The following is a 20,672-nucleotide window of genomic DNA, read 5'->3' as shown; positions in this document are numbered from 1 at the left end:
CTAGTGTTCATAGCATTTTCAGTCTATTTTATCTAGTAAATGTAATGTGTATGTTGGGCCCTCACAACTCATATATTATAAACGTATTTACTTAAATAAAATAATAATCTAAGATATAATGTTGTCTTAGTAGTTCGTTAAGGTTTTAAATATGAAAAATTATCGTTTCTTTGTATAGAATATTTTTTTTATTATTCTTCTCTTAACTATCAACCAGCATAATTATAATCTTTTGTTACTCTTATTAACTAATTGTTATAATACAGTTAATTATTAGCCAATTGTATTTTTGTTTTTATCTTATAAGGGATTCAACATAATATATGTTTCTGTAGGTAAATATGGGCTACGCATATGAGCCATCTAGGGCTTTAATCGATCGAGGGCGGTTGTCACGGAGATATGTGACGGTACGGGCGGTTTAGGCCCGGGAGAACTGCACAAAATTATATTAAAACGAAACTAAAACATAGAAAATAATTGCACACGCTCATAATTCATTAATTATATGTATATAAATAATTATTTAATAGTTATAATTAAATAATTATTACTATTTTCCGCTTACATTATGTGTACAATATGCTGATAATTAAATAAAAAAAAAAATTTGTCTTTCATACGTCTTAAAATATGTTCTTAAAAGCTTTTATTTTTTTGTATTATAAGAGGGATTGATGACATTGACATGCTTAATAAGGTCGGTAAACTTTTTAGTAACGTCTCGCGGAAGTCTTTCCTTGTGTGCGTAGTGCGTGTAGGTTCGTTGTAGCGGGGGCGAGGAACGCTCAAGGGCAACCGACGGGTAACGACCCCTTCACGTACCTTAGGTCCTACGAAGCGTGAACTATGCCGATTGATTATTATCAAAGTTAATGCTAAACCCGTTTCAGCTAATTTATTTATTCAATGTTATATACATTTTTATATATTATGGTTTATTTATCTTTAAATATTTAAATATTAGAAATTATAAGTGACGTTCATATTTCTTAAAGTCAAATACGTTTATACGCTTTAATCATTCAAATGTTTATTTAAGTGTATTTAAGAAAAATCTACCTAAGTACTTTAAATTGACTTTTTTATTTATTAATCGATTGTAATAAAATAAACCCTAGTTGTTTTCGGGAGCTTCCCAGAATCCAATAGTGAAAACTGCATCTAAATCGGTTAAGCCGATTCTGAGATTAGCGAAAACAAACGCACAGACAAACAGACAAAATTTAAAAAATCATTGTTGTGGGTTCTATTACGTTTATAAAGATTCCCAATAACATTTTATTTAAATATCTTCTAATTACGGTACGGTATATCGTTGTTTTAGTTTTAAAATATATTAAAATATATTTAAAAGTATCTTAATTTTTTACAGGTGGTGGTATTGGAGCGGGAGTGCATAGTATGGATGACAGTTTCAACAATGTGTTGTTGGAAGGGACGCGTCAGTACTTTATGGGATTACCGAAGCAGGCACAAGGAGGAAACGGCCAACAAATGTGGCCTGCAGGTTCTTCAACAGAGGAGGGCACTCCAGCATTGTCTGGGGCTCCAACACCGTCATCAAGACCACCATCGGCAGCTGCTGCTCCACCATTAACTTCTGCGTCGACGCCCGTGGCACCACCGCGGCCGCCGTCCGAGCCTATTGAACCTGAACCACATATTATTCACAAAGCTACCGTTATGCGTGAAGCAGCAGAAAAACGTCGTGAACAACCAGAAATTGAAGATGAAGAAGAACCGTTGGGAACACTGTCGCCACCCTCTCATATAATACGGAAGCCAACGACTCATATGTTACCGTCACCGGCGCCAGCACCGGTTGTTCCAAGTCCATCCCCGGTACGACCTCCTTCAGAAGTTTCTCTTCCTGCAGTTACTCCGTCGGAGCAAATTGATCCTTCAATTCAATACCGTGGTACAATACACAGAGTGCAAACTCCTACGGTGAGGCCAAATGAACATTTCACTCCACGTGCAATAGATCAATATCCTACGAGTCGTCCTTCCGAGGCATTTGCACGATATCAGTATGAAGCAAATTTAGTTGAAAGTGGAAGAAACTGTCATGGCCAACCAATTGCCTCTCCGCAACCATCTATGACAGCGTGTCACAGTCCACAGACGTATGCAAGGATTTCAAGTACCATTACGCAGCACAATTCTAATGGTGGTCGTTATAATGATGCATCAAATCATAATGTGTCTAATCAACGTTATTCTATTCCAACAGCCCAAGCGCCACCTCCTCATAATGATAGGGTCCCACCAATACATCACCCACAACATTTACCCCCAGCGAAAAGACTGGCTGCAATGGATAATCGTGTTGCTCAAGGGTATCCGATGCCGCAACGTCGTGAGTCTCCATCTTATAATAGGTCTCAATATGAAAGGCAACCAGCTCTGCCTCAGAGGAAGTATGATCCACAGCAAGCCTACTCTGGATATCGGCCAGTAGCAACGATTCCTGTACCGGCACCCATACCAAATCGGAGGATAGAATCGCAACGTACTACCCAATATAAACATGGAAATATTGAAGCTATAAATCCACATTATGCGGTTCGCCCATCAGAGCGTGTACCGAGTCAGCCTCAATTACAAGGTCATGAAATCTCGCGATTACCTCCCCGAGGAGAGTATATAAGTAGGAGCAGATCCGTTGATGCAAGAAACAGCTATCATTATCAAACGCCGTCAACCTCCGCTGTTAGATACGCACCAAATGCAACAGCTCAAGTAACGCAAAATACTACTCAACCCCGGCCGCAAACTCTTCAGTCTAGATCTTCATATCGTACGGCTGTCGCCCCAAAGACTAGTTATGATTATACAGCATCTTCTCACGTGCAAATATCACCCTCACGATCCACCGCTAAGCCTGGATATCCTAGTCAACAGGCACGGATGACAGTGTCTGTCACGTCATTGGTAAATGAAATGAATCAAACAAAACAAAAACGTGAATCTCCACTTGATTTATCTGTAAAAACAGTCAAAAACTCTGCAGATTCTTCTACCACTCAAGATGACGTTATCGATTCTGCGTCAATGAAAAATGATAATATTCCATTGCAAGCCAGACCAACATCGAGTAGTCGTAATTCAGTACCGGCCTATGTTGCTTCACATAAAGTAGATTTTGCCCCTGATTTTGCTCAATATAGAGAACGAAATATTAACCATGTTCAATATAATGTGATGCAAAATTCTCATCCTAGTATGCGTTATAATGGTACTTATAATTCTCCGCGGCCAGTGGTTGAAAATTATCCCGCAGAATCTCGACCTGTAAATAATGAACGTAATAAATACAATGGGTCTATAAACCAACAATCTGACTATGTCCCACGTATAGATCTTACTAGATCTAGTGGTGAAGATCGTTATTCAGAAAGTAAAATTCGAGATGATCGTCAATTAATTATTGAAGAACGAAAAAGGCCGCCAGCGCCGATTGTAAACAATATTCCTGAGAAAATTGTTCGTTATGAAACATGGTCATCGGACAGTCGGATAGAACAAATAAGTCAGTCAACACGTGAACACCATGAGTTAATAAGTCAACCAGTTTATAGCTACGCTAGCCACAAGCGATTAGATACTTACCAGAACGATCAAAAGCGATCAGCTGCCACAAGTACGTATCGTGAAAATCATAATCATCATCGTTATTCCAGTAATCATTATCCTGAAACAGTAAGTAGAGACTCCAGTGACTACCACAGGCACTATCATGAAAGAATACCGTCTAATAACAGTCGTCATATTATACAGAAGATTCCGAGCCATAGAGATATACACTCACATCAATTAGATACACAGAATGGTGCTCAACCTGCTGATAAAAATGTTTTAAGTATATTACGAAATAGTTTAGAAACAAAACAAACAGCATATTTGGAGCCAGTTAAGCCTCCAAAAAAGATTCCTGATCTCATAGTTATAGATGACACAGATGACCCTGTTATAGTCATCACGGATATCCCTGCAGACAATGAAGTTGAAACAATTCAAAATACTAATATATCTAATCAATCGACACTGCCTTTAGGACATCAAATAAAAATGCCAAAAGCTGTAGACTCAATACTTAGAGATTCTGAGTACCAGAAATTGGACAGTCCTGATCTTAAACGGAAATCTCCCGAAATAGATGTTGCTTCCAGAATACGAACAAAGGCTGAATTAAAAGTTATGCCACCCTCTAATGATAGTTCCCCTAAAGTGGACTTGAAAGCCAATTTACTTCACTCAGAAAACAAACCTCTCCCAAAATCACAGAAACAACATCTGTTTAATCAAATCCGCGAGGATAACCTACGTCTTGAATCTGTACTGAAACACGATAAGCCTAACGAATCTAACATTCCAGATGTAAAAATTGAACCAATGAATATAGAAGAAATCGAAAAAGACGCTGTTTTACAAATTAAAACAGAAAATATATTAGAAAAAATTGATTCTTTAGAATCAAATTATAAACCAGAAGAATTAGATATGGACTGGGCTAATGAATGTGACAGTTTTATGGAACAACTGAAAATAGGATGTCACAAAAAGAAAAGTTGCAAAAAGCGTATTAGTACCGTAGACCAAGAAAATGAATGTAACACTGATCAAAATTCTAAAGATGAAACTGCTACTGAAAAAATCGATCCAGAACCACTTCTAGTTGATATAAAGAAGGAGCCTATAGATGAAGATGAAGAAAAAGTGGATAGTTTAGTAATATCAACTTTGGTTAAACCTGATCTTATACTAAAAACAAAGCCTAAAAATAAACAAGAAAAACCAAAAAGTGATAAGAGAACTGAAAAAGATAATGATAAAGCCACTAAACATAAAAATAATTCTAAATCAAAACATAGAACATCAAAATCAGATCTATCAAATAGTGTTATTGTACCCATTAAAAAAGAACCTCATGAAATAGAACACACGAAGACCGTTATTAAAGAAGAGCTAGAATCAAGCGATGAAGATGAGCCTTTGAAACTATTAAAGGATAAACAACTATTGCTGAAAGATTTATCAGAAAAATCTGCGTATGTAAAATTAGAATGCTGCGATGATCAAATGAACTCTACAGTGAGGAAATCAACAGATTCAAGTGCAAAGGACGAAAAACATAATAAATCTAAATCTCGTCAATTATCTAGGTCAAAGGGAAAGTCTATATCTATAGAAAATATTAAAAAAGAAAAGGCCAATGAGGATTCGTCGTCTGACAGCGATGATACACTAAGTGTAGCTAGTAGACTCCGTGTAAGAAAAAATAGGAAAAGTGAAGATAATAAAAATTCAACAAAAACAAAATCGTCACCAATAAAAAAAATTGATACGGAAAATAATAGTAGTAGTAATAGTTCACCTCTATTGCGTAAACCTGGGTTTGGTGATGGCTCAGATTTTCATCCTGGTTGGGAGGAAGAGCTGTATAGGTACAAAAGATCTCTTCGGATGCCTACTAGGCTTATTGCTATTCCAAGGGGACGGTCAGGAGGTCCATTTGTTAAAGGTCCGGCTTCGCAATTAACGAGAGGGTCTACGTCGCTTCCTGATTTAGATCCTGTACCTCTCTCACCAGCTCCATCATCTGCACCGTCTACCGCAACCGATGAATTATATCGACGACCCGATAAACTAAATCTTGATAGTGATCTAGAGTCTAACTCTAGCTGTTCAGCTTTTAATAAGCTTCATTATGATTCTGAAGCGTCTACGTCAACAGTTTTTTCTGCAGTAAAAGCTAAGAAAAAAAGCAGTTCAATCGTTGATGTATTAATACAAAAGTGTGGCAAAAAAGAGGATTCGAAAAGGAAATTAAAAGACAAAGACGAAAAGATACCAAAAATGATTCCTAAAAGTTCAAATGCAACAGAACTTCTTCCTACACCTAGTTTAGGTCTTGTTAAAAACGGTAACAAAGGAAATCTTAGTGCGAAAAAAGAAAAATTGATGGAAGATATTTATTACCTTGGGGCGTTTAGAAAAGAAACTGTTACTATGTTTAGAACGGCTTTTATAAAAGATACTGACGGTTTAATAGGTGCTACAGAAGAGTTTGCACCAGTGGTTCTTAAATCTAGAACAAGAACAGAGAGTAGGGTTTTAAAACAAAGAGCTACGATTAAAGAAGTTTTTGGTGATGATAGGCCAGCTTCGGCACCACCCACATCATGTAGAGACGACAGCAGTCCTGATAATAATGATGGTGAACAAGCTATTGTTACAAAAAAAGAACCGAATAATCAGTCTAAATTCAAATCTAAAAAAATTTATAAGGAAAAATTGAAACGAAGATCAAGTTCTATAAGAGATGGTCTAAGAAGTACAAAATCGTTAAAAACAAATGATGCTAAAGGCAGATTACTGCGGTTAAAAAAAAGAAATAGTTTAATGAAATCTTTTGCTCATAAGAGAAGAAAAGACATATCAAATAATAAAATCAAGAAAGATGTCAACACATCGACACCTAACGAAACAAACAAGGAAAATACAAGTAAAGAAGAAAGTAGCTCTCCGGGAACAACAGACGGAAATCCAAAAAAACGTATGAAACGGTTATTTGGAAGAAGAAAATTTAGCTCGGGATTTGACTATATTAGAAAAAAGAAGAAAATCATAAGGCGAGAAAATAATATGCCTAAAGTTCGACGTGCAGCACCCAAACCGAGTCCCGAGTCCGTCCAAGATATCCAAAAAGAGATCAAAAGTTGGTTTATTAACAAAAGCATAGGCGAAACGCATTTGCACCGTGCCGCAAGACTTGGTTTTACCGTAAGTATTGTATCTTTATCAACTATATTAGCTCTTAACTACAATAAATGTCAGCTTCTAATAAACAATGTGTCTCAACTCTTTTGTACTTTCATAGGACTGCGTAGCTTACTGTCTGGAGAAAATGGAAGCCGACCCTTCAGCGAAGGACAATGCTGGTTTCACACCGTTACATGTGGCATCGGCTAAAGGTCACGTAAGAATTGCGAAGCTCCTACTTCAATATGGTGCCAATGTCTCAGCTGCAGCTCAGGGTGGAACAAGGTAATAAAGATTGATTGATGTAAAGTGTTCATCCGTAATACCGTATGCATTATGAATATGAAGTATAGATACATTAGAAATACAAGTGATACCAAATCTAATTTATTATTTACAGACCCCTGCACGAAGCTTGTGAGAATTGTCACGTAGAAATTATTAGACTATTATTAGCCTATGGGGCTGATCCTCTACTGGGAACATACGCCGGTCAAACTCCTGAAGAATTGGCGGAAGGTGTAGCTGCAAAGTTGTTGCGGCTTCATATACTTGATGTACAAGGACGGGCTACAGAACCTTGGAGATTTCCATCACTAGCAGAAATCGTCGGTGAGTGGTGAAAATAATGAAAATAATTATGTTTTTTTAATATATTCCATATAACTTATAAAAATTAACTTATTTTTTTAAGGAAAAGCTACTTAACATAGTATATTGGTTCCCATTAGGTTTTGAGTCGTCTGCGTCCGTTACCATGTTCTATTTAATTTGAATTTCTTGTTTCATGATAAGATTAACGACCTATTTTGATATGAATAGATCGCGAAGAGCTCGGCTGTGACCCTTTATCGTCCCCGCCGCCTGCGTCGCCGCCGCCGCCGCCCGACTCCATGATAGAAATTCAGTGCACTGAGACGCCACTGCCTCCCTTCTATAGTCTGCGGACCGTGCCTGGCCAGCCAGCAGATGGGCTGTGGTGCTTACTGCAGGATGTTACTAATATCTTACAGGTATATATAGAAAGCATTTATTTTCAACAATCTAATTTGTCGATACAACATCCGGCTGAAAATGTGACGGCTGTGAGTTCGATTCCCATTGAAAGAAATGAATATTTTTATTTCGTCGCTGTGGTAAAAACAAAGCGCGGCGTTGGTTTTATCATTTTCTAAATAAAAAAAAATATGATCTTTTAAATATTACTTACATGTATTAACAACATAAAACTAAAATATTTGTGATTATTTTCAGATAAAATCAAAAGACAGCCTTTTAAAGCAAATCCACTGTGGTTCTGGATCACCCAAGGAGTTGCTCCGTGAAATACGAACACAAGAGTTCCTAGAGAGAGCCCAATGCCACCAATTGTTATGCGCGGGTGAAAAAGTGAACGTGCGCGCGTCCAAAGTGTCGCTTATACGGGTTACCGATAAATTGAGGCAATTACTAAAGATAGAGACCGTCCTTGTCAGCTGACATTAGTTGAAAAATGATACCCACCTGCAATCTTACTAGGCTTGTATTGAAACACATCCTTATATTATTGCAGGTGACTTTTTTTTCTGAAAAACATTTTCCAACACATATTGTTATTTATTATTTTTTACTCTTGTGTAAATATTCCTATAATGTGGCATGAATCTTATACCACATATATGGTGTTGTACTAACACAACTCTTATATGTAAAGGTCAACCATATTAGAACGAAGCGGGCTTTAAATCTACTATGACTGATTTATTGTAAAAAGGATGTATCTCATTTAGGAACAAAATAACATATTTCTTTTATGAGACTGTGTAATTTTAGGCAGCCATTACGTGTTTTGTGAGCCACCAATGTGTTATGTTCGAATGTGCGCTCTTTTGAAGAACTTCTGTATATAGTGTAAATAGTTTTGCAAGTGTATATAATAAATGTTGCTTTAATTGTATTATATTCTCATGGGTGCTATTTAATGATGGCGTATGGTATTAATGGGTTAGTTGTTAAATAGTTAATGGCAATGATAGAATAGCATAATTAGTAACATAACATAATAAGAAATATAGTTACCATTAATTTAAATAAGATAGATAATAGCATAATCGTTAGTGTGCAATAGATATACGTTCACTGTGAACACTGTAGATTAATATTAACTTCAACTGGACTGTATTGTAATTTATAATGTATGCCACTAAATTTGTTTAGAATACATTTTTGTCTGTATTGTATAGTTAAACAGACAAGATTACATCTAGCATAATGAAAAAATGCTTAAATCAAGTTGTATTGGGAAGAAGAATGTATAATACTTTATAAATAAAGAACTGCATTTCATGTACAAGTCAGCTAGGAGTTTTCTTTTAAAATATTAGTTCCAGCTGCGTGTACAAGAATGATCTGTTACAAAAAGTAAATAACTATATATGTATAAAAATTACATAGATCATCCTGAGATTATGCTTACCATAAGTTAATAGTTAATTATAATTTGATCTTTGATCATGGAACTTGACATTTTATTTTGTTTTTTATTGTTATGTTTGCCGATATTATTTGTCTGTCTCATATATTTTTATTGTACAATTGTCTCCCAACATTTATTTAAATAAAGTTGTTATTTATTTATACAATCCAATGAAAATATTAGAAAATTTTATTAAAATCTTATTATAATTATTATTATGCATATCATAAAAAAATATTCTTTGTAAATATGTAAGACAAATAGTAAACAAATTATTATTTTTTTAACTTATGAATCAGACATATTGTTGTATTTTGTATCTTCCAGTCAATTAATAGTAGCGTTTTGGAAGCAGTTAGTATATTTTCTATACAATAATTAAGCCATGGTCCGCCCTATTTTATTTCTAAATGGAGTAAAAAAAAGAATGTACATGATTGATCTGTGATGAAATAATATAAGGAAAAATTGTGTAAGCGGAAAATGGTGAGAAATTTTGATGAAAAATGTAAATTGAAAATGAATGTAACTGAATACTTTATACTACAAATTGTATACTGTAATAAAAAGGAGCTGTAATTTTATCTGTTTCTTGTAAGCAGTACCTACAATATAAGTATTATTATCGATTATGACACTATTTCTTGTTGATAACTTGGAAAATAAAGAAAGTGATCAATAAAAGAAGTTTTAATTTATAAGTTTACTAATTTATTAGTTATAGCTTCACACTTCCGCACAGTAGAGTAAGAAAGAAGAACTAATTAACTAGAAAGAGCTAACTAAAAAGAAGAGGATCAACCCACACGAACAAATCCACAATCTTCACATTTACAGTCTGGCGCTAACCCAAAGTACCATGACGATCTCAGTTTAATTTAGTCAATTAATAAAGAAATAAAGAATCGGGAGATATTTAAAATAATAATTTAATAAGAATAACAGATGTTAGGCGCAAGCCACCAGGGCAGATAAAATATGTTTATTTTTAGCTTGATTTCGCAAATTGTAATTCTGGGTTCAAAAATAATATTGTTACCCATTGAACACACCCAGTTAAATTATATGTGCGCCTGATATTTTTTTTCGAACTTCGAACAAATATGATTTTCCATGAAATAAATAAATAAAAATCAGCTTCACGCTGTATCCCGCACACAGCAGGGTAGGCAGAAGGAACCTAGTGTACACTCCGTTCCCCAATTTCCGCCGAATTCTGGAGACATTGCGTTGAGTGGCGGAACTCAACGCCGCGCTTTTTGCCTCGATACTAGAGCGAAGAAACGGAAATAAAAATTTAAGTAAATATTTCATTTCCTCGAGTGAGGACGCAACTCACAACCATCGCGTTACAGTCACACCCTTGTGCCCCTGCACCACGACGCGACGGCCTCAAATTAGATTTTTCGATACATAGATCGATTTAAACTTTTTTTATTATGCTACATTTATACGCTTGCCAAGCGTCCACCATAACAACCGGTGTGTTTGTGTTGGTGGACGCATGAATATTGAAGCGTGAATATTTAAAATAAAAATAAATAAGTGGATTACTTAAATACTTTGACTCACAATTGATTTTCCTAATATCGAATATTATTGTTTTATTAAGTGTATTCAGGTACTTTATTGCACAATACTGCTCTATGGTAAATGTGTTCTATGATTCCTACGGAGTTACTGACAAATGACAACACCGGACTATTGTCTATTATTGACAAGTAATGAAAACAACTGTCGGGGCGGGGCTTGGTAGCTTTTTAACGTTTTTATGTTTTTATATTCGGTCTTTTATTAAATGAACTGTTGATATAAATGAAGAAGAATTTAATGTAAATGTTTAAAAGTTTTAAAAAGTGACGCCAGTAATGCAGTTTAAATATTCACAATGCGGAAACTAAATTCAATGGGGATTTGGGTTATTCTTATATTTTTGTCTTGTGTATATGGTCAAGGATTAGAAACATCTATTCCGTACAATCCTAACTATCCTCAATCGTATCAATCGGATAATAGCCAAAATGGATCATTATATCGTCCCAATCAGCAGATACCGTACGGAGGCATTCCTGTAAACAATAACGATTATTCTCGTGCACCTCTCAGTTCATTTTACCAAGACAGCCCAAATTCTGATGTGTATGGCGATGGTGAAAATAATGTTGATCCACAAAGCACCGCTAACTACTACGCTGGATTAGATTATGAAGAACGATACCGATGCCCTCCTAATTGGATTCGTTATAGGGAATCATGTTATAGATTTACTAAGTCTCCTGATCGTCCACGTAATGAAGCTCGAAGAATTTGTCAAGCATACGAATCTGACCTAGCATCTATAAACAGCCCGGAAGAACATGGCTTTATTATAACAAGTTTAATGAAACTAGACCCTCAGAAAGGTTCCTGGTATGTAGGAGCTCATCAGCAATCTCCTGGATACTGGACAAACGAAGGTGATGGCTCACAACTTACTGGCTTGGAAAATGCATTTTTTGATGATAGGAAGTTGATTTATACCAGTTATAATATCTTGCCTAGAGATTATTTAGTATACAGGTTTTCTCAAGACAATGGTCGTTGGGGCTTAGCTCCTGTGGAGGGAACTCAGTATTTCCACTTTATATGTGAAGGGCAGACACAGAGACTACATTATCTTATTGAAGAAGAAAGGTCATTTACTTATGGTCTTGAGACATTTGATCCTGAACGAATACCAAGAGGTCCATATTTCATTAAAGAACCAGTGGACACAATTTATGATCCATTAAGAAATCATTATGTACAACTGACATGCATAGCTAAGGGATATCCTGCACCTACATATAAATGGTTTCGGGAAGATTACAAACTTGATAGTCCTATTTATACAGAAATAAATCCTCTATCAGATCAAAGATTTGTTTTGAGTGGAGGAACCTTAATGATATATAATCCTGATGCTGACAAAGATAATGCTAAATATCATTGCACAGCTACAAATAAATTTGGAGTTATACATTCAGAATCTGTCCGTCTTTCCTTTGGTTTCATCAGAGAATTTAACCAAAAGAGACCTGTTGAGAGTGGGAAACAGTACTGGGGAAAAGTTATGCATTGTGATCCACCATCTTACTATCCATCTGTAAACTTTTTATGGGCTAGAAATTATTTTCCCAATCTTGTGGAGGAAGATAGGCGTGTATTTGTGTCTTATGATGGTGGTTTATACTTTTCAGCTTTGGAGACTATTGATAGAGGCAACTATAGCTGTAATGTTATGAGTAAAGTTTCCGATGCTGGTCGCAATGGACCTTTTTTCCCTCTTCTGGTATATCCAAATTCTGACTATCAGCAATTGAAATTTCCTAATAATTTCCCCAAAGTGTTTCCGGAGGCTCCAGTGGTTGGTCAAGAAGTTCGCTTAGAATGTATTTCATTTGGGTATCCTGTTCCTTCATATAACTGGACTAGAAAAAATGGAGGCATTCCTAAAAGGTCATATTTAAGTAATTTTGACCGAGTTTTAACAATACCTAATGTTGGTGTTGAGGATGAAGGTGAATATATTTGTGATGTTCGCAATGACAGAGCACATATATTTAACAGTGTTTTCTTGAAAGTTCAGGCTGAACCTAATTTTACAATTCCTTTATCTAATAAACATGTTGATAATAAAGGTGATCTACATTGGAATTGTGAAGCATTTGGAATACCCGATGTTAATTATACTTGGTGGAAAAATGACAAAAAACTAACCATGGATACCTTACAAACAGAAGATAGAGATAGATATGTAATACAGGACAATGTGTTGATCATTAAGTATTTAGATCCTTCTAGGGATCCTGGAATGTATCAATGTGAAGCTAAAAATCAATTAAAAACAAAGTATTCCACTGGACAGTTAAGAGTGCTCTCATTTAAGCCATCATTTAAGAAGCGTCCCCTAGAATCTGAGACATATGGCTCTGAAGGTGGGAATGTAACTCTCAGATGTAATCCAGAAGCTGCGCCTAAGCCATCTTTTACTTGGAAGAAAGACAACATAGTCATTGGAGCAGGTGGTAAAAGATTCATAACAGAAAATGGAAATCTTATTATACGCCAGCTATCACGAGATGACGAGGGCGTATATACTTGTGTCGCTAAGAATCAATATGGTTCTGACGAAAGTCGCGGTCGGCTCATAGTACTACGTGCTCCACGGTTTCTGGAACGATTGCCACCGCGTATAACCACTCAAGTTGGGCAAGTTATTTTCTTGCACTGCATCGCGGAAATAGATCCTCTCTTGGATACAGCTTACCTTTGGAATCATAATGGAATCAGAATAAAAGACGCAGCTGATCTTTACGCAGACAAGCGGATAAAAATCGATGGAGGGGAACTGACTATTTTTGACGTAAGTTTATCCGATGTCGGAGAGTACGAATGTGTTGTTAAATCAGCAATCGGGAAAATCTCATCTCGTATGCAGCTACGCATTGAGGGACCGCCTGGTCCACCTGGAGGCTTACAAGTTATTAATATACAGAGATCTTCTGTTACTCTGGAATGGACCGACAGCAATCCAAATGGTCGTCCTATAACTAACTACGTTATAACGGGCCGCACTCAATATAATTCTACATGGTACGTAATAACTGATAATGTTATAAATGTTATTGAGGTCGACAGATACAACAGAAGAAAACGTGCAAAGATAACAACAGAACTAATGCCATGGTCGGTTTACGAATTTCGGGTACAAGCTGTAAATAGTTTAGGCGTAGGACAGTTCTCATCGCCTAGTCCTCAATTTTCTACTCAACCCGACAAACCTTATCAAGCTCCTTCTAACATTGATGGCGGAGGTGGAAAAATTGGTGATCTTACTATTAAATGGAACCCATTGCCGAAGTCATTACAAAATGGTCCAGGTATTCATTATAAGATATTTTGGCGTAGAAATAACTCCGAAGTTGAATTCCAGTCACTGTTGTTGAAAGAATACGGCAACGTCGGTATGCATGTCGTTCACATTCCATTAGACTACTTTTACACGCCGTACAATGTAAAGGTGCAAGCTTTTAACGACATTGGAGCAGGTCCAGAAAGTGAAATAGTCACTGTTTATTCTGCTGAAGATATGCCACAAATGGCACCGCAGCAAGTATACGCGCGCTCGTTCAACTCTACGGCACTTAACGTGACGTGGAACCCCATTGACCAGTCGCGGGACTGGTTGAGAGGAAAATTGATCGGGCATCGTCTTAAATATTGGCAACAGGCTAAGAAAGAAGCTGAGTGCATATATTACTTGTCCAGGACAACACGTAATTGGGCTCTTGTAGTGGGATTGCAGCCGGATACCTATTATTATGTTAAGGTTATTAATATTACATTATTTTATAAATTTTTTAGAGTAGTATATTTTATCGATTTATTCTTTTGTATTGATTATTATGTTGCTTGGAGTTATCTGTACGAAGTAGCGAGTGTATTTAAAATATATATTATTTTGACTTTTTTCATTAAAAGGAATTGAAGAAATTTTCTTTAATTGAAAAAATGCTCAAATTAAAAAACCTACTCAATTAAAAAAAACTTGTTAATTTGTTAAATAAAATGACAAAGGCAACTAAATTAGCTTAAGATTCGTTATAATGTGCATATATCTGTTTTTTTAAATATATTTATTATTTTAGGTAATGGCGTTCAACTCAGCTGGCGAAGGCCCAGAGAGCGAACGCTACTTGGAGCGTACATTCCGCAAAGCGCCTCAAAAGCCGCCGGCCTCGGTTAATGTATGGGCCGTCAACCCGAGCACTATTCGCGTCGTCTGGAGATATGTTCAGCCTACTGACGAGGAGGAACCCCTTATTGGTTATAAGGTAAGTTAATATGCATTAAACTATTGTTAAATGAATGCTTAATATTAGAATTAACAGATACAGTCCGCGAGGCGTAAGCTGAGAATTGCATTTGTTGAATGACCACCAAAAGTAGAGCCAGAACGAAAACTTAAAAAAAAATAAACAAAAATATATATCAAATTCTTCTACACCAGACTTGTACCGTCATCATTGGTTGGTTCACATGTTGGTTGTGTTAATAATGATAAAAATATGAAATATCTACTTTTCAATGGACCCATGATCTAAATATGAAATATCTTAAAAGTTAATTTATTAATAATTGTAACTTACTTTCAGGTACGAGTATGGGAAATCGATCAAGACATGAGTACTGCAAATGACACCCTGGTACCAGTGGAACATAAGTTGGAGGCCTATGTCACTAACTTGACACCAGGCAAGTCCTACAATCTTAGAGTCTTGGCATACTCCAATGGAGGTGACGGCAGGATGTCTTCACCGCCTATCACCTTCCAAATGGGTGATTATCACAATGACGCCTATGGATACTATGTAAGAAGCTCAGCGCCATCACAAATACCTTACATATCTTTACTCATAATTTTTATCACTTACATTTTAGTTCTTAGAAATCTCTAATTATGTAGCTTTAAGTTTTCATATAACCTAATTAAATGTATATTTTGAATATTTTACACATTTTTTTTTGTTATTTACACTTTTCCACAGTTTTTGATTTATCTGTATGTTGTGATATACATCCGGCCATTATGTTATTATTATATATGGTACTTCTTTTTTTATTTTTTACATAAATTTATTTTGTTATTAATTTTTATATTTATATATATATATATATATAAGTTTAAGAAGGTGTAGAGTATATTTTTAGACATTCTTGACAATAAGTATAATTTAAGTGAATCTCAATATTTTTAAGACAATATTTTATAATAACTATATTTTTTTCTTGATAAGTTTTTAATTGAATCTCCATTGTCTTCATAGTTTGATCCTCCATCTCAATGAATTCTTAATCCGAGCCATTATAGAATAAGGTAGCTTTTGCAAAAATGAAAATTATATATTTTTTTTAAATTATTAATCGGGTTTGTATACATTTTTTTATTTATAATAAGAGAATAAAATTATAAGAAGTGACACTGAAACAAGCAAAAGCAGTTTCTGTTCATTTAAACATTATCAATTAACTTATAACACTCATTCAACTTAGTTTGTGGCATATTTTGTAAATTTAAAGTTAGTCCAATAATTACAATAATTTTAATGTATTTTTTTCAGGATAATAATATGATATTTTTTTATAATAGTAGTAAAGGCAGCTATTTCAAATGAGTGGTATCTATTTTTGATTGGTTGATATTTTCATTTGTTACATAAATTGTAGTACCTATACAATAGCTTACAAAAATATACGTATCTATATATTTTAGTATAAAAAAAAGTTATTTGACTTTCAAGCAAAATTCTGTTCACATAACAACGCTCCATGTCATTGAAATATTCTTAAAGAACATATTATTAAGTTTGGCGCGACTAATTATTACGACAAAACATTTTTCGCTATATTTATATGAAAATAAATATTTAAGTTTATATATTATATGATAAAGTACGTATTTTTATGCTATCGATACATTGTAATGTGTGTGCCTGAAGCACAACTGTGAGTGAAATAGCTGATTAGCTAATAGTATATAATATGTATTCTTATAATGCCTTAATAGTACCATTAAATGTTAAAATTTTGTATAAAAGATCTGTTCAATCAAATTAAATACAGGTTTATTTTTAACTCGTGTTTTCTTTCATTTTTGATATCCTAATGTTAATATGTGTAATGGTCTTATAATATATTATTTTATTTTACTAGTGAAATGAAATGAATATATTTTTAAATACTTAACTATTGTTTTTATTTATATTTAAAAAAAATGTTCTTGTGTATAATACAAGTGTAATAGTAGTACTATTATTATAAAAACAAAAAAGTTACTAGGCAATTCATGATATTTGAAGATATATTTGTCAGTATTTTTTTAGACAAAATGATTAAAACAAAATTTAATACATAATTTTTTATTCGCCTCTATATTACATATATTTAATATTATTTTTTGCTTTTATTTTTACGCTTTAAATGCTTAGTATCTACTTTATTTAATGTATCGATACAATATGTATTTCTTCTTTTTAACAAACTTTCGTCGGCTTGCGCATGTTTCAGAGGTAGCAGGCCGACAGCAAACGGTATGTCTTCATCTAAAGTAGAACGAACATTTTGTGTATTACTCTCGTTTTCCTTATTTATAGAATTTTCATTGCTCATTGCGTCTATTTCAGTACCAGGATTAGTTGATTTACTTATATTCTCTATAGATGTGGAACATTTCGATTTAGGAGTGTCCAACTCGGTTTTGGGTTTTGGGCTCTTTTCATTTTTACTTATTTGTTGTACACTTGCAAACTCCTCCCATTGGAACTCGTTAGAAACGTTAGTATCAAAGTTTTCATTAGATTTTGAGACTTCTTCTGTAGAAGGTACTTCTGACTTGAACTTAAGTGTATCTATACGTTTCTGAGGGCTGTTCTGTCCAATGATATCATCATCGCAATTTTGCATAATCTTATTCTCTATGTTCATCAAATCTTTCATAATCTCGTCTTGTTCCTGAAGACTGTTGTCTATATTTGGCTCTATGTAGTTTTCTTGATTTTGAGTGTGTTTTGGTGTTGACATTAAGCAGTCCAATGTATCTTCTTTAAAGTCATTTGCATTTGGCAACTGTAGCGAAAAATCGTAACAACTTTCGTTTCTTTTTAAAACATCCGAATTATAGTGAGATTTTGTATCGAGAAGAGACATATTAAAGCTCGTATCTAAGGATGTGTTGGGACAAAATTGGTCTAATGTCCTGGTTTCATTTAGTTGTTGCTCCTCATAGAACTTTTTTACATCATCGCTCATAGATTTAGTAAAAAATTGCATATCACTGTCGATACTCGAAAAGTCATGCGTAACATCTTGATCCATGGCATTACTACTATTTTGTAGGGATTGATTTAAAACGACATAGTTCTGCTGGCTGTCAAACGGTTCTAAATTGTCTGGTAAAATTTCATTAAGGCTGTTAATAGTTTCTTCGTGCATGTTATTACTTTTATCGAAGTTGTTGTTTGAATGATAATTTTTCGAGCTGAGCATCTCTCCTCTTTCTATGGACCTGGAAAGTTCATCTATGCTCTTAATTTCACTCGGATCGGCCACTTTTTCTATAATGTTGGGTTGTTCTATAACTTCGTATTGTATTTCGTTACTTTGGACCATATCTAAAAGAACTTGTTCGTTAACGTTAATATAAGATCCGTCGCCAGATTCAAATAAAATTGGTAAATCTGTTGGAAGACCAGCACTTTTCAAAGCATTAACGTATTGTGACATGGCCGTGTTTATTTCATTGTTAGCATTTTCATTTGGAGTATTATTTGATGCAGTTGTATAAGTGGACGTCATAGTGTCATTTTCCAGTGAGTCCTTCGAGTACGAGATTGAATCAAGGGGATTAGACGACATAGATTGGTCCATAAACATAAGATCGTTGTCCATATTGAGATAGTTACTGGAACTATCATTGTTACATATGCTGTTAACCGCTTCTGATAAAGTTACTCTATCCATATAATCCTGAAATATAATTTAAGTCTTATTATTATTAAAAGTAATGTAAAAATTAGTCATAGGCAAATTAAATACCTGCATATGTTTTGTTTGCAAATGCTTCAAGTGGTGAATAGCTTTGCGTGAGTCTTGCTCTCTACGCATCAGAGCACGCTCTGCAGCTCGCCCTATTGAATTGCCACCTTCCCAAGTGTTAGGTCGCTAGTTTAATAAATATGTAATTTATTAATATTTAATTTTTTATGATTGACTAAATTTCTCCAGTGTTGAATTACATAACATTATCTGTATGCTAATATAACCACTTAATGGTATTATACCTACAAATTGGAAGATTTTGAATTTGCTCGCTATATTTTTTAACAGAAATCTCAGTACCTTAAAGCTAGGTCTTCCACGTCGAGGACGAATGCCGCGGGACGGGTCAGAGTACTCTGTCCCGGTGTTCCCTTCTATGTCGAAGGGTATCCGTACTACTGCGTCCTGGTTTGAGTGGATATTTCTTTTTCATATTTATATAATTATATTTTACGTTTGCTTTTATTCTTAATTATGACAACTTTTATATAAAATGCCATAGAGATACACAGGAACAAAAACGTGAATTTGAGTTCAGCGACTACACAGAACTAAGAATAATTATTAGGTACTACAGTAAGTTTTTCTTGCTTCTGAAATAATGATGTTGTCAGGGAAATTATTATATTTTAATTATTTTCATTTCCTATCCCTGGTAAATAATCCACGTCGTTGAATTCAAACATTCGAAATCGAGTGCGTGGAGAACCTAATGTTTTAACACTGGATTCCCTGTGCCTACCCTGCTATGCGGGAAAAAAGCGTGAAGCTGAAGTTAAGTTTCCTTAGTTTTTTCAGCTAAATTTGAGAGTTCTCGAAGATCACTAAAAATAACTAAAATAAAATTTAAAAACAAACCTTATTCGTCCGGCTATCTGATAACTGGTTAATATTTGTTATCTGTGGTGTTTTTGTTTCCGAATTATCCTTAAAACATTAATTTGAATTTTAGTTAAGATGTAAATTATTTCCTAAATGTAAATCATTAGTAGTTTAGTAAATTATTTACCTGAGAATGTAAATCGATGAGAGACTGTGGTGGTCTGTTCACTACCACTGGTGGAGTAAATATGGGTAATACACCTTTTGATAAAAATGTAATATTAATGACATTTAATTAATTATATTTGGTTTAAATTAAATATATGTACTAATACTGACGATATTGTGACACTGTATATTTAAAAATGAGCAAAGTATGATAAAAGTTTGGTAACGATTTATTACACTCACTATGGTTATTTATTCCAAGACCTTCTTTTGTTACTTTAGATAAACCTTTGATTTTCAGAAACTGCGCTGCAGACACTAGTTCGTCCAAATTTTCTTCTAAGCACTGAGTCTTTCCACAATACATAAACTCGACAAGGCATTTCAGTACATTAAATTTCATTTTTAAAATAATTAACGGCTCGCCGGTTTGCTTTTGTAAAACTTCCTATAAAATGAATTGATATAATTTCACTTCATATTTTACGATAATAAAATAAATTAAAATAATAGTCTAAAACGTGCTTATGCAATGATAAAGAGGAAAACTCACTTGAAAGTAAGCGCTACTTGCAGCAAGGACTGCTTTGTGAACACGCAAAGTGTGAGAGCTACACATGAGTGTCATGTCCACTAATGATTGCATTTGCAATAATTTTCCAAATCTAGACATCAAGTGCTCGGAATAGTCTTCGTAGTGCAAACTGTAACGTATCGGAGCCATTCTATCTAATATAATGATGCACTTGAGCTAAGCAACGTAAATAAATTTAATGACATGACATCTATTTATTGAGTATTTGATAAATTCAAACAAATGAATGTACAAAAATGATGAAAT

General features: G+C 34.5%; 3 protein-coding genes across 4 annotated transcripts in view; 2 read left to right on the top strand and 1 right to left on the bottom strand.

Moving 5' to 3' along the window:
• Positions 1 to 9,907, top strand: part of LOC146538349 (uncharacterized) — a 40,673-nt gene extending 30,766 nt beyond the window's left edge. For both annotated transcript variants that reach the window (XM_085186373.1, XM_085186375.1), the window contains 5 exons: positions 1,376 to 6,789; positions 6,887 to 7,053; positions 7,169 to 7,380; positions 7,591 to 7,781; positions 8,023 to 9,907. In XM_085186373.1, coding sequence (XP_085042499.1) covers positions 1,405 to 6,789; positions 6,887 to 7,053; positions 7,169 to 7,380; positions 7,591 to 7,781; positions 8,023 to 8,247 — 6,180 coding nt within the window. In that variant the 5' untranslated portion in view covers positions 1,376 to 1,404 and the 3' untranslated portion in view covers positions 8,248 to 9,907. The remainder of the gene's footprint in view (positions 1 to 1,375; positions 6,790 to 6,886; positions 7,054 to 7,168; positions 7,381 to 7,590; positions 7,782 to 8,022) is intronic.
• A 1,058-nt stretch (positions 9,908 to 10,965) lies between these two features.
• Cont (Contactin) lies at positions 10,966 to 16,879 on the top strand. The gene is made up of 3 exons (XM_085186466.1): positions 10,966 to 14,573; positions 14,893 to 15,078; positions 15,400 to 16,879. The coding sequence occupies exons 1-3, from the start codon at positions 11,112 to 11,114 to the stop codon at positions 15,700 to 15,702; spliced, it is 3,951 nt and encodes a 1,316-aa protein (XP_085042592.1). The 5' UTR covers positions 10,966 to 11,111; the 3' UTR covers positions 15,703 to 16,879.
• Positions 16,880 to 17,174: 295 nt separating this feature from the next.
• On the bottom strand, positions 17,175 to 20,555 carry LOC146538347 (uncharacterized). The gene is made up of 6 exons (XM_085186662.1): positions 20,385 to 20,555; positions 20,075 to 20,279; positions 19,851 to 19,924; positions 19,700 to 19,768; positions 18,839 to 18,964; positions 17,175 to 18,769 (listed from the first exon to the last, which is right to left on the bottom strand). The coding sequence occupies exons 1-6, from the start codon at positions 20,553 to 20,555 to the stop codon at positions 17,195 to 17,197; spliced, it is 2,220 nt and encodes a 739-aa protein (XP_085042788.1). The 3' UTR covers positions 17,175 to 17,194.
• Between the last annotated feature and the right edge of the window lie 117 nt (positions 20,556 to 20,672).

This window comes from Heliconius melpomene, chromosome 6, assembly GCF_056956725.1.
Source record: "Heliconius melpomene rosina isolate 202511_hmr_F chromosome 6, ASM5695672v1, whole genome shotgun sequence".
In the NCBI taxonomy this organism is placed as follows: domain Eukaryota; kingdom Metazoa; phylum Arthropoda; class Insecta; order Lepidoptera; family Nymphalidae; genus Heliconius; species Heliconius melpomene.
Note: the sequence above shows the minus strand (reverse complement) of the source record. Positions and strands in the feature narration are given on the sequence as shown.